Source organism: Xiphophorus hellerii, chromosome 20 (assembly GCF_003331165.1).
Source record: "Xiphophorus hellerii strain 12219 chromosome 20, Xiphophorus_hellerii-4.1, whole genome shotgun sequence".
Taxonomy (NCBI): Eukaryota; Metazoa; Chordata; class Actinopteri; order Cyprinodontiformes; family Poeciliidae; genus Xiphophorus; species Xiphophorus hellerii.
In genome coordinates this window covers 5,652,752-5,664,501 of record NC_045691.1, presented here as the reverse complement: position 1 = coordinate 5,664,501, position 11,750 = coordinate 5,652,752, and the positions used below count along the sequence as shown (strand labels likewise).

General features: G+C 36.3%; 1 protein-coding gene across 1 annotated transcript; it reads left to right on the top strand.

Annotated features, from left to right (window-relative positions):
* The first annotated feature begins 28 nt into the window (after positions 1-28).
* LOC116710205 (rho-related GTP-binding protein RhoC-like) lies at positions 29-11,655 on the top strand. The gene is made up of 5 exons (XM_032549097.1): positions 29-161; positions 5,111-5,268; positions 7,833-7,953; positions 8,956-9,086; positions 9,714-11,655. The coding sequence occupies exons 2-5, from the start codon at positions 5,113-5,115 to the stop codon at positions 9,885-9,887; spliced, it is 582 nt and encodes a 193-aa protein (XP_032404988.1). The 5' UTR covers positions 29-161; positions 5,111-5,112; the 3' UTR covers positions 9,888-11,655.
* The last annotated feature ends 95 nt before the right edge of the window (positions 11,656-11,750 follow it).

Sequence of the window (11,750 nt, the reverse complement as noted above, 5' to 3'; positions counted from 1 at the left end):
GGGTGGATCTTTTTTCCTCTGGTTCTCAGCAGCCAGCTGGCAAAGTTAGTCAGGAGTGCAACAGGAAGAAAACTTCGACTGCCTTTTTGTGCATCACGATCTAAAAACAGAGGAAAAGTGGACTAATCATTTTTTAACACGTGGCGTCTTGCTGTTTATAGGTAACTATTTCAGATGTGTTGCTTAATTCATTTGCATGTTTTTTGTTCTATTTTTATTTGAGATAGTTAAATTATAGCTTTTACTGCCAGTACAAGCTGGTGACATGTCCTTCTAATATATATGTAATAATTTAATGGATGGTGGTGGTCAGATTTGTTAAAAAAAAAAAAGTGCTGATCCGTTTAAGCGCAACTTTTTAGAGCGTGTAAGAGTTTTAAAGTGAATCCGACAGGTGATTATGTCAGTGGGTCAATCAGTATAAGACTTTTAGCCGTTTGTTTCCCTGGGAACACTTTTTCACCCATAACACTTTCATTTTCAGTGTTTTTCTAGGGCGATAAATACTAATGTTTGCTGTTGGTTGGTAAAACCAACCATCTGCAGGATCCATGTGCATGCTGGCTGAATGATCTGATGGTAGAATAACGTAAGCAATAATAGACTTCTGGTTTGTTTTGTTAGTTTGCCGATTGATGAACAACGAACTAAAAATTTTTGCAGTCATTTCCAGGAGATTTTGATGACAAAAACTTAGTTTTGAATAATTGTCTACTGACTAAAAAGGTATTCTGTAGTAGTTTTAGAAGTTTAAAACCTGAACTTTAGTAATAATGGATTTACTATTCTTGTACTATTTATTTTCTGCTTGTCACACTAAAATAAGAGGCTGGGACGCATCAGTTTTAGCTTTGGGGTAAAGTTGGTGGATATTTTCCTTCAAACAAATGTTTCTAGTCTTTTTTTTTTTTCTTACTTAAAATCTTAATAAGATGTGGCAAAGCACTTTAATTAATGAAAGTTACACAAAGTCTGATCCAGGAAGCTGTATTTTGTCAGATGAACCGCAGTTTCCTGGTCCAGAAACTGTTTTAAGATTCCACATGATCAGCCAGTCATTCCCGTTTGTTTGCTCTGGAGCTGCACTCTTTATTAGCTCTATTCTCTGGGAACCATTCTGTGTGTTTTTTCAGTTTTGCCTGGTGCTCCAGCTCCAGGTGCCACCAGTAGAACAACCCATTATGCCCCCTCAGTTGGCTTTAAAGCATGGCTCTCTTCCTATGAAGCATTTTTAAAATTCCAGCTACTGGAAGCAGCCATTATTGTGAACAGGTTGTGAGTCATTCATTTGAAATGTTGTGCGGATGTTTTGGCAGTTTCAGCTTTCAGGTGTATGATTTTAGAAGCTCAGTGTTTTGTTTTAGAAAACCACAGACACCCTTTTTGAAAGAAACATGTATTTTTGGAAATATTTTTGTGATATTTTTGTCGCTGTGTGATTAAAAAAAGTTAAAATGAGCTCAGAAAAAAAATGATAAATATTAAGCTGAACATCAGAAGCACCTTGAATATATATTTAAAGATAAAAAAAATTTTGTCATCATCCTTTGCTGGAAGCATAATTCTTTTTTTTTTTTTACATAAAATCAAATCGGACTATTCTCATTCTTGGATGTTGTGTGGTGAAGTAACAGAAAACTCACATGCACTGTCAAATTTAGCTACAGGCTGAAGAGGTTTTCTCATCAAAGTCTTAAGAAAGACAACATGATGGCAATAATTATTTTATGCAACATTAATAAATGCTTCCTAAATCATGAATTGCCTAACAGTCAGTATTCATTGATAATTCAGATCTGGATTTAGTTTAAGTGCTCTAGATTTTGAGCTAGAGATTATCTGATGAATATAGCTGTCTCCTTTTCCCATATCACAACTCAGAATCTGTTTCTCATAAGCTTACATCAGTTTTTTAGAGAAATTCCAGCTTTTGCCATTTTGCAATATGAATTCCTTATAAATATAAAGCTTCCAGATTTATTTTCTTCTCATTTTAACATTTGTTCAATTATGTCAAACTTCTTTTAATTTCTTTTGTTTGTTTTTGCCCTGTTGCTACTTCTAGTTGTGTACCTAAAAAGGTGTAAAAACTGCAGAGCTGGTTTGTATGTGACATCCATAAATAGAATGTAAAAGATAGATAGGATCAGTCATGTGTTTTCCTTCTGTTGATTAAGATGCCTCTGCATCCAGTTTGATACACGAGTCAACAGTGTAGATTTCTGCTTGTGTCTGCTCATCAGATTTAACCAGATAAGACATTTGCAGCTTTTGAGTTGTCTGAGTTTGTGAACTTGTGTCGATTTCTCAGACCATGTGACTGCATTATAACTGTTCCTTAATTTCTGGAATTTCAAGGTTTCAAGTCAAAGTCTATACTAGAGTTTCTAACCACTTTGTCCTTTAGCTACAAAGAGTTTAACCACATTTCTACAGAACATCTGAACTCCCTCAATATTGCAATGAAAAAGACTTGACCTGGGAAATAGGTTTTGAGTGCTGCCATCAGCTGTAACTGTGGTGTATCAGAGAGGTATGAGAGATGAAGAGGTATGATCTTGAAAAGCAAATCTGAGGGAGAAAATCCTGGTGGTATCATTTCCTTTAATGTGGTGAGATGAAAAAGAAAAAGTCATATCATGAAGGTTCCACAGTTGAAAAATAAAAAAAAGTGCTTTCATGATGAGTACACACATTGTTTGGTAGATATAATTAATTAAATATGCTGTTGAATGAAAAAAATATATGCTTTATTCATGAGAAACTATATATATATATATATATATATATATATATATATATATATATATAATTTAGCATAAAATGTTTTTTCTTGTACTTAGCTTTTTCTTTACTTAGACTTAGACTTAGACTGACTTTATTATCATTTTGCATGCACAGGGTGTATACAGAACGAAATTTCGTTGCATACGGCTCAGAACGATAGCTTCCTGAATATTCTAAAGCATATTATTGCAACATAAAGCTGATCATCAACTGTGGAAATAGATGGTATCACAAAAATGAAATGAACCCTCTACTCACCTGGGCATGTTTTTCTTAACAGTATATATTTTGTATTTCCTCAGTTGGTAAAAAAGCTATGTTAAGACAAAAGCACTTTTGTGTATATTTCTATTTTTCTAACGAAATGACTGGTGCCATGTTGATTCTCCTTCACCGAAGGATCTCTGATAAATAAAGCTATACATTTTACTTTTTAATTCTATTGATTGTCTAGGGACTTTATATTTTAATGCTGGGCTTCCTATCTCTTTGTGTGTTTATAAATCATAGCATCTTTTGTTGACTGAAATGCTAAGCCTCTCCCCAACAATCACCTCATGCTCAGAAATTAACACTTAAAGGTGCAGTAGTGTAACTTTTATAAAAAGTATGTTTTTTACATATTCTTTAGAATGATCACTATGTCGTTACAGTATAACATAAGACAGATAATCTGTAAAAAAAATCAAGCTCCTTTGCCTTTTCCCAGTGCTCCCAGCACATACTGCAGAAATAAACCACTCAGATTAATTTCCTCCTTTACACACTGTCATGGTGTAAAAGTGAATCACACTTTGATATAAACATGGAAGGGATGAAAACCCAGTCATCTTACTGGTTCAGTAAAGATGAAAATGTTTGATCTTGATGACACACCTTGTGCTATTACTGGTAGCTGCTTAAACTTCCTCTTAGGGTGTGACTATCATTTCTGTCCATTAGTTGCTGCATTACTCACAGGCAGCATATGTGATACAGACTAAGGCCATTTATGGAACATTTTCATAAATAATTTTTTCTTTTCCTATACATACCAGCAATAATGCTCTTTAAAGGCATGGCGTTTTCTTAGTTTAGTTTAAGATGGTGGGTGGGCATCACAACTGTAAAAGTTTTCTAAATCTGGGACTCTTATTTTGTAGCAAAAGCAACTGGGAGGAAAAACTGTTAGAACTGAGCAAAACAACATTTAGAAAATGTTTGTAAAAGTCTCTGCAACGGTACCGCAGGATTTAGAAAATGAAGGATTAGATCTTTAGGGTAAAGGCTTGTTAACAAAGGGAAACACCCATTCACTTTAATGACGCAAACAGTGCCAGCTAAGGCAAACCTGGATATGGAAACGGAGCCAGGAAGCATTTACTGCATGTCATGTCATTTAGCAACATATTTAGTCATACAGGTTTCTTTTAATTGAGCCTAAGTTATGCCCTAACATGTCAGGAAACACCACTGTTTAGTCAGTGGTGGTATTTCTTTCTTGACTATATCTGTGAACTTAAGACCTTATTCATTTGTATATGATTATATGAGCTGGGCAGGACTCCAGCTCATTAAAAAACCACATCTGTTTTCTGGTGAAACTGTAGAACGTTTATTAGTTCATTTTGATTATATTTACTCACTATAATAAAAGATGTACAATTTTAATTTTGATAAAGGTACATTCATTTTAACCCGTGTGTGCCAATAATAAAATTACTGGCACACATGGCAGTAATTTTATTATCCTATGTAGTTGTCTTATCACTTTTCACAACACTATGAGGTCTTTACATGTTTATACTCAGTTCTTTTTATAGTAAGTTACTATAAAAAGAATTACTATTTCTTTTTAATAGAAAATGTTTCTATGTAGAGAGCTGGACTAATCAAATGTAAAGTTGTGTTTAGTCAGCTTTATAGATACCAGCATTTGCATTCATTTCCTTTACTCATGTCTCATGTCTCAGTCTTCAGTGTTTAAGAGGTGAACAAACAAGATAAAAAAAACTGTGAGATGACATTTTAATGTCCCATCTTTTGTCTCCTTCATTGTTTATGTACGTGAGATTTTTCTTTTGGAGATAAAAATTGCCTGTGACCACATACACAACAAATAGCCCGGCCCATTGTGTAATAACATAAAGCCATTCAGTCAAGTCCAATTGTGCGTACAAAGCATGGGCGTTTTTCTTCTTTGCCCTGTACAGCAAGCATCTTTACAGAGACACAGCCTCTACAGAAGCCACAAATGGATGACAATGTAGTTCTGTGGTTCAGAAAATAAATTTACAAAAAACTTTGAGGTTTTTCTAAGCACTCGTTTCTCTTCTTCCAACAGACATGTCAGGCGTTCGGAAGAAGCTGGTGATTGTGGGAGATGGAGCTTGTGGGAAAACATGTCTTCTTATAGTTTTCTGTAAGGACCAGTTTCCCGAGGTCTATGTTCCAACAGTGTTTGAGAACTACATAGCAGACATCGAAGTTGATGGAAAACAGGTTGGTATGACGGACATTTTGGATATAACTGTCACATACAACTTCTCCAATTCTACATTTCATTACCACAGAAGACAATTTATGTCAATCTTAATTTCACAAGAGTAGACCCAGTACCTTTCCATTACGGGAAAACAAAATAGTTCTATGTTTATTTTAGCATTAGAGACATCATATCAACTGAAATACTTTTCCCTTGTCTTGAGGTTTTTCAATGTCACTTTTCACAGAAATGTGGGACTGTGGGAACAAAACTATTCCCAATAAGTAGTGGCCACCTGCCATTAAAAGCCAAGGCATAATTACACCTCCTTTTTTAATTAGGCATGTAATCGTTATGACACAAATGCTTTGTAAAGTAACTGCAGCTAAGTTACAAAAATGATTGCAGTTCTTCTTGGGGCATTATGTATCAATTACCAACAAGAGGAATGCCATTGCTGCTATTTATTGTAAAATAAACATGTTCTATAGTCCACTCACAGTGAGTGAGTCTTTATGCTGTACCTGACTGTTACCTGTCGGTTTGTGTTGCTATTTTAAGGCCCAAAGCTAACTGTGGATGAAAGCATAGAAATAAATATCTTCTGAGCTTATCTTGCACTCAAAGCAGCTCTGCCCCCAACTAATGAGTTCCTGATAAAAATAACCCGCCACAGCCCACAGACATGGAGAAATCTACTATAGAGTGCCAAGTGACTTTTGGGTGTTTCTGGCAGGCGACATGCTTATTTCTGTTGTTAAGTGTAGCATTTACCATGTTTTCCATTAGTAATTACTTTTAATTACTTGTGGTCTTAGGAGATTTTAACAAACTGTACTCTATTTTTGCTCTATGACTTCATTGTTTATTTACATGGGAGGTGAGCTAATTACCTGGATGTGCTAATATTTGCACCTGTACAAATCAAAATGTGTTTCATAATTTGCTTGTTTTTCCGGCCTCAGTCCCTTTCCAGATGGAGAGTTGTGAAACCTTATATTTTGTCTTGCTTGAGGAAAAGATGACCTGTTACGTCGAGGGGATTTGTTCTCTTAATCCGACCATTGGTGCAGAATCACCGCTTGGCAAAACAGGAAATGACTATATTTCCTGACTTCCTGTTCAGACAGGGAACAAGGATGTCTCCTGGCAATCCCCCTCCCTCCCTCTGGACCCTCCTGCTGCTCTTGTCCGATAAGTCTTTTACTTCCTGTCCTCGTCCTGGTTGCTTATGGATGGAGGGAGAGGCTAGTAGTTGTATTCTGGGAACAAATTCATATGTAATGGGCGTCTTTTTAATGGGAGATAATTCAGTAACACAGATACTAAGAACTTGTGCTTTTCACATAGCTGTTAATCTCTTACAAATCCAGTTGGATTACATTTTTGTTCAGCCTCTAAATTGGAATGTTTTACCCCTGAGGTGAAAAACATTCTCACTCTCACACATTCAGTACCGGGTTGATCCTATAAATAGTTGTTTTGCCCCTTTTTCTTTTACTCAGTCTACAGCTCACACCTTGTCCAGTGGGAACATAATGATCTGTTTGCTCATGCTGTCTCAACAGTGTTGGCCCACCTCCCCCGTGCCTCTGCAAACCTCTATTTTAGGACTTATGACTGATTCTTATGCTCTCTGTGGGAACAACAGAATCTACCCAAAAATTGCATCATTAGAACTTACAGTGTTAGCTTTCCCAGACTAAATTGCAGCTGTTTGTGCCCATACAGAGACATAATCTAACTGATTAGATGCCTAAATATCCCCCAATCTCTCTAATGTAGCTAATCAGCAATTTAAAAGGCATTTTCAGGACACTAAAAACAAAACTATGGTCATGTCAGGACAGCTGTGATGATATAGAAAAATGATTTTACCAAAACAAGTAATCTATATTAGATTAAGAAACCAGACACGCGTTACAATCTAAACATGAGCAGTGGAGAAAAATGTTCCCTGTTGAGTAGTGATGACATTATTTGGCTCTTCCTTCACAATGCTACAAAGCTTCTAGGCATTTTCCATTATTATAACCTACATAAGAGTTTTCCCATCATTGTTGACAGCGGTTTGTTCATAGCCATACCACCCAGCCCTAACAGAAATGGTGTTTCATTTTATTTTTTTATTTTACATGTGTAAAATTTACACAAGCTTCAACAGATTGCAGTACATCTTGTTAATAATTGTAAAAGCATTATAAGAGAAACTCTTAAAGGGTTTCTAGTCTGAATGGTGCATACACCCGGTGGAACGCCCCTCTGAGGAGACTGCTGGCTGCAGGAAAGTAGTTGAGGCAGTTGGTCTGTGAGCCATAATTTACTAGTACAGTGAATGTTGCCTTTAGATATTACATATGTCTCAACATACAACAGAAATGTTTTCATATTGCCATCGTAATAGCCTATGCAATTTTTCATATTTATGCAGACTTTTAATTGTATATCTAATAAGCTGCTTTTAGCTGCTGTTGCACAATAATCAAACTGTGGCTGAGATTGCAACAAGTTTGCTTGTGCAGTATTAATGTTAACTTCATAAGAATAAAAAATGGCTTAACTGTTTGCCTTTGTTCTCCAGGTGGAGCTGGCGTTGTGGGACACTGCAGGTCAAGAGGACTACGACAGGTTGAGGCCTCTCTCTTACCCCGACACAGATGTCATCCTTATGTGCTATTCCATTGACAGCCCAGATAGTTTAGGTGAGGAAATCTTAAAGCTTTTGACCTGCATACAATGTATTCCATCCATATCTAAACACTTTTCCTAACAGGGTTTAGCTCTCTGGATATTGCTGTGTTATTCCTGTAGACTCTCTGAAAAGCATAAGGCTGCATCCAATAAACCTCTTTTGGGCATCCATGTTTATCTAGACATACATCTTCATTGGCTCATTGCCTCTTTGCAGAACTACTGCATCCAAAAACCTTTCCGGTTTCTAGATTTCAAAAGACACAAATTTCTGTGCAGACTGATGGGAAAAAAAGGTGTATCCCAGATTGACAGAAAGACAAACTTCAGTGACTTCATTGTCAACATTTCGGCTTCCACCTTAAAAGAAAGACATTAGTTTCATGTTCATAAAAAAAACTACCCAGTTTTGGCAAGGGTTTTGCAAGCTATATCTTGTATATCTCCTGTCGGAGAATCCAACAAGGGCAAACAAGGTGTTTTGAGCTGAAAATATTTTATTCTAGTTAAAATAGATAATTAATCTTCTATTAAAGGGAATTTTACACAAAAAGCGAAGATCTGCGATCTTAATATATATTTTTATTGTTTTAATAGCATTTTGTCTATGTTATTAGATGTTCTAAATAAAAAAAACTCGAAGAGAATAATGTAACTTTCTATTTTCTGTCTTATCTATTAGGTTAATATATAAACAGTTTAACCAACTGTATAGTTTGTATATGTTGTCAAAACTTGCTGTTTTTGCAAGTTGGTTTGCACTACAAGTGACAGACATTTTCCTACAAACATACTAAACTATCTTACAAGCTTCATCTCATTCATACCTATTTAATAATTGCTTATTGAACTCCTTAGAGGACACAGAACTGCTGTAGCCAAATTTTCTTTTTTCCCCCGCCAAACCTGAAGTCTAGACTCTTGCTTGTTGATCTGCTTGTTGTCTTAATAGCTTTCCATTTGCTTTCTCAAGTATTTCAGCCCCTTTTCTTTATTTCTTTCCTTTGGAACAGAAAATATTTCTGAAAAGTGGACCCCTGAGGTGAAACACTTCTGTCCCAACGTTCCAATCATCCTTGTAGGGAATAAGAAAGATCTGCGGAACGATGAAAACACACGCAGAGACCTGGCCAAGATGAAGCAGGTATGAGGTGCCCTGTCAGTTAGATGCAGGTATTTAAGTTGTTAATATCTACAGAATAAAAAGCTGTTTAACTGAAGGACTAAAACTCTCCATGACATTAAAGTTGAAAGACTTTTAGACTTTGTGTGATTTCCTAAAACAGCTTTTAAACCATCAGACAGTAGTGAACATATTGCTGTTCTGGGTTTCATAATAAAATTGATTGCCGTACACAATTAGCTTTCCTGGATTTTCATCTGCCCCAGCTTTTCCTTTCAGCTATTGTTTTCTCTCGCAAAATTAGAACATTTGATAATTGGCTCAAATGTTCAAAACTGTAAATGTTGTAAAAATAATTAATTCAAGCCACATGTTTAAATATTATTAATTTTTTTTTGGTCTCAAAATTGTTAATATTGGGCTGAAAAAATAGGTTTACAATCAGAGGTTGAAACATAAATTATTTCCTGTTTTTGTTTGGGGAAGGAAAAAGAATAAAACAAAATTTCCGAAAGCAGTAGCTTGGATTTTTATGGACCCAAATTATTAGAGTTAAAATGACTTTTAAAAATGTAATTTAAAAGTTCAAGGCCATTGTTTTTTTAATGGTATCTATAGTTTCCAAACAGCTCTGATCTTGTCCTGCAGGAGCCGGTGAAGACAGAAGATGGAATGAGCATGGCCACCAGGATCAATGCTTTCTACTACTTGGAGTGCTCTGCTAAAACAAAGGATGGCGTGCGGGAAGTGTTTAACGTAGCCACGGCAGCAGCGATGCAGGTCAAAAAGAACAAATCAATGAGAGGCTGCATGCTTCTGTGAGCTACACCCAGGCCCAGGAAACCAGGAAATTAGCTGACCAGTCAAAGTAAAGCAGGACACATGAAAAGGACTGACCTTTTATGAAATTGATCTTTGTACTGTATCTCACATTTAATAAAAAAAAAAACAAACAGGCAGGTAGATGAATTGAAAACAAACCTGCAAATACAGGGAATGGACATTACTGTATGCTACTGCTATGATGATGTACACTACACTTTTTATTGTTTTCTTTTCTACTGGGGTGTTCTTTACAATTGTGGGCATCCTTTATCTTCATAAAGTCTCGTGTCGCCAGTCCAGCTCTGTTTACATTGGAAATATCATTTGACTGGTATAGCTGGTGACCATTTTAAGTTTGTGCATTGCCATCTATGTGCATTGGGCTTTTAGTGAATAGAGGACCTCTTCACTGTGCTGTTACAATACCACAACTTTAGTTGTGGTATTGTTCTAGCTCTGCTGGCCAATCATCAAAGAAAAATGGCTGCCTGTGCTCCTTTGCATTCTCAGTTTTTAATCAATGCACAGTAAATAAAGACAAGTGGCTTCTAATATGAAAGAAATAATCTGTGACAAAGTGAGCTTTCTGTTTTGTTTATTCACACAGACGGTCTGCACTGTGGATTAAGATAAGAGGGAGACGTGACCAGCTGAGACACAAGCCCTTATGACTCACTTCATGCACAATAGCTTCCAGGAGTTACAGGAAGATGACTTAGTTTAAAGCGATTGCACTGATTGGTTATTGTATTTGCTTTCTACTTCTTCTCAGCAGAGCCAGTTACACCTGCTGCTGGAATGTCATCAGTAAACCAGTTGACCCAGTCCGAGGACACCATGATCCATTTGCACGTCTTATGTTCCCAGTAGGACAACATTCCTTACAGGTCCGAGAAGAGCTGAGATGCGATTAAATTGTTTTATTCCAGTAAATTCACAGTTCTTCCCCAGACCAGACAGAGTGGCTGCTTGGCGGCGACCTGATACTGTCTGAAGACTAAACTACTTGACATGTTTGACAAAGGCTTCTTTCTTTGATTTACCGACTAATGCTAGGCGAGCACAGTGCTGTTTCTATTCTGTTAAGAACGCTGTGCTGATTGGGCTCACAAAAACTGACAAGACATTGTTGGACAAATTGATTTGTTGCTGTATCTAGAACAACACATTTAATATTCAATTTCAAAGCAGTCTTGTCTTGTTTGAATGAATCATTAATTATTTGTATGTTTCTGCCAAAAGGATATCTCATGCTACCTTCTCACAAGACCCTCGACTGCTAAAATGTACACCAACTTTCTGACAGTACTGCATGCCTGCCAAACAATATGGATTGGAACCCATTGAAAATACGTGCAGAGGTTTAGTGGCATTTCATATATTTTAACTTACTTTGGAAGGTTCTTTAAGCTTTATGCTGAGGAATTAAGAAGCAGAGTTCAAGAAATCAGAATAATAAAACAATCCCTTCAAGCCAGCAGTGTATTGGTAAATCCCCAATGGCATGCTGCTGATGTGTGCAGTAAACCTCCAGGAAAATCCTAATTATAGAGAGAAATACACACACCTGGGAAAATCCTTGGCCAGACAGGCATGAAGGCATAAAGTCCATGGAAGCAGCTTCTGCTGAATGTCTTATCTATTTCCAGCGCGAGACTTTAAAATAAAAGATGATCTACTACATGTGGTGTAATATATACACATTCAAAACAAAGTTCTGTTGTGAATATCAAACTCAAATCATTAAACTATTTTTGAAACAAGATGAGCTAGTTTCTTTATTTCTATTAAATGGATAACTGAGGTAATCTTTTCTCCAGCAGTGTGAAACTATGAGGGTAAAATAAAAACAGGCAAGTC

Excerpts from the sequence above, each read along its gene's own strand:
- LOC116710205 (XM_032549097.1), top strand. The coding sequence starts at position 5,113 with ATGTCAGGCGTTCGGAAGAAGCTGGTGATTGTGGGAGATGGAGCTTGT. Across the intron at positions 5,269-7,832 it reads TCGAAGTTGATGGAAAACAG|GTGGAGCTGGCGTTGTGGGA; the intron begins GTTGGTATGACG and ends TTTGTTCTCCAG. Across the intron at positions 7,954-8,955 it reads TGACAGCCCAGATAGTTTAG|AAAATATTTCTGAAAAGTGG; the intron begins GTGAGGAAATCT and ends CCTTTGGAACAG.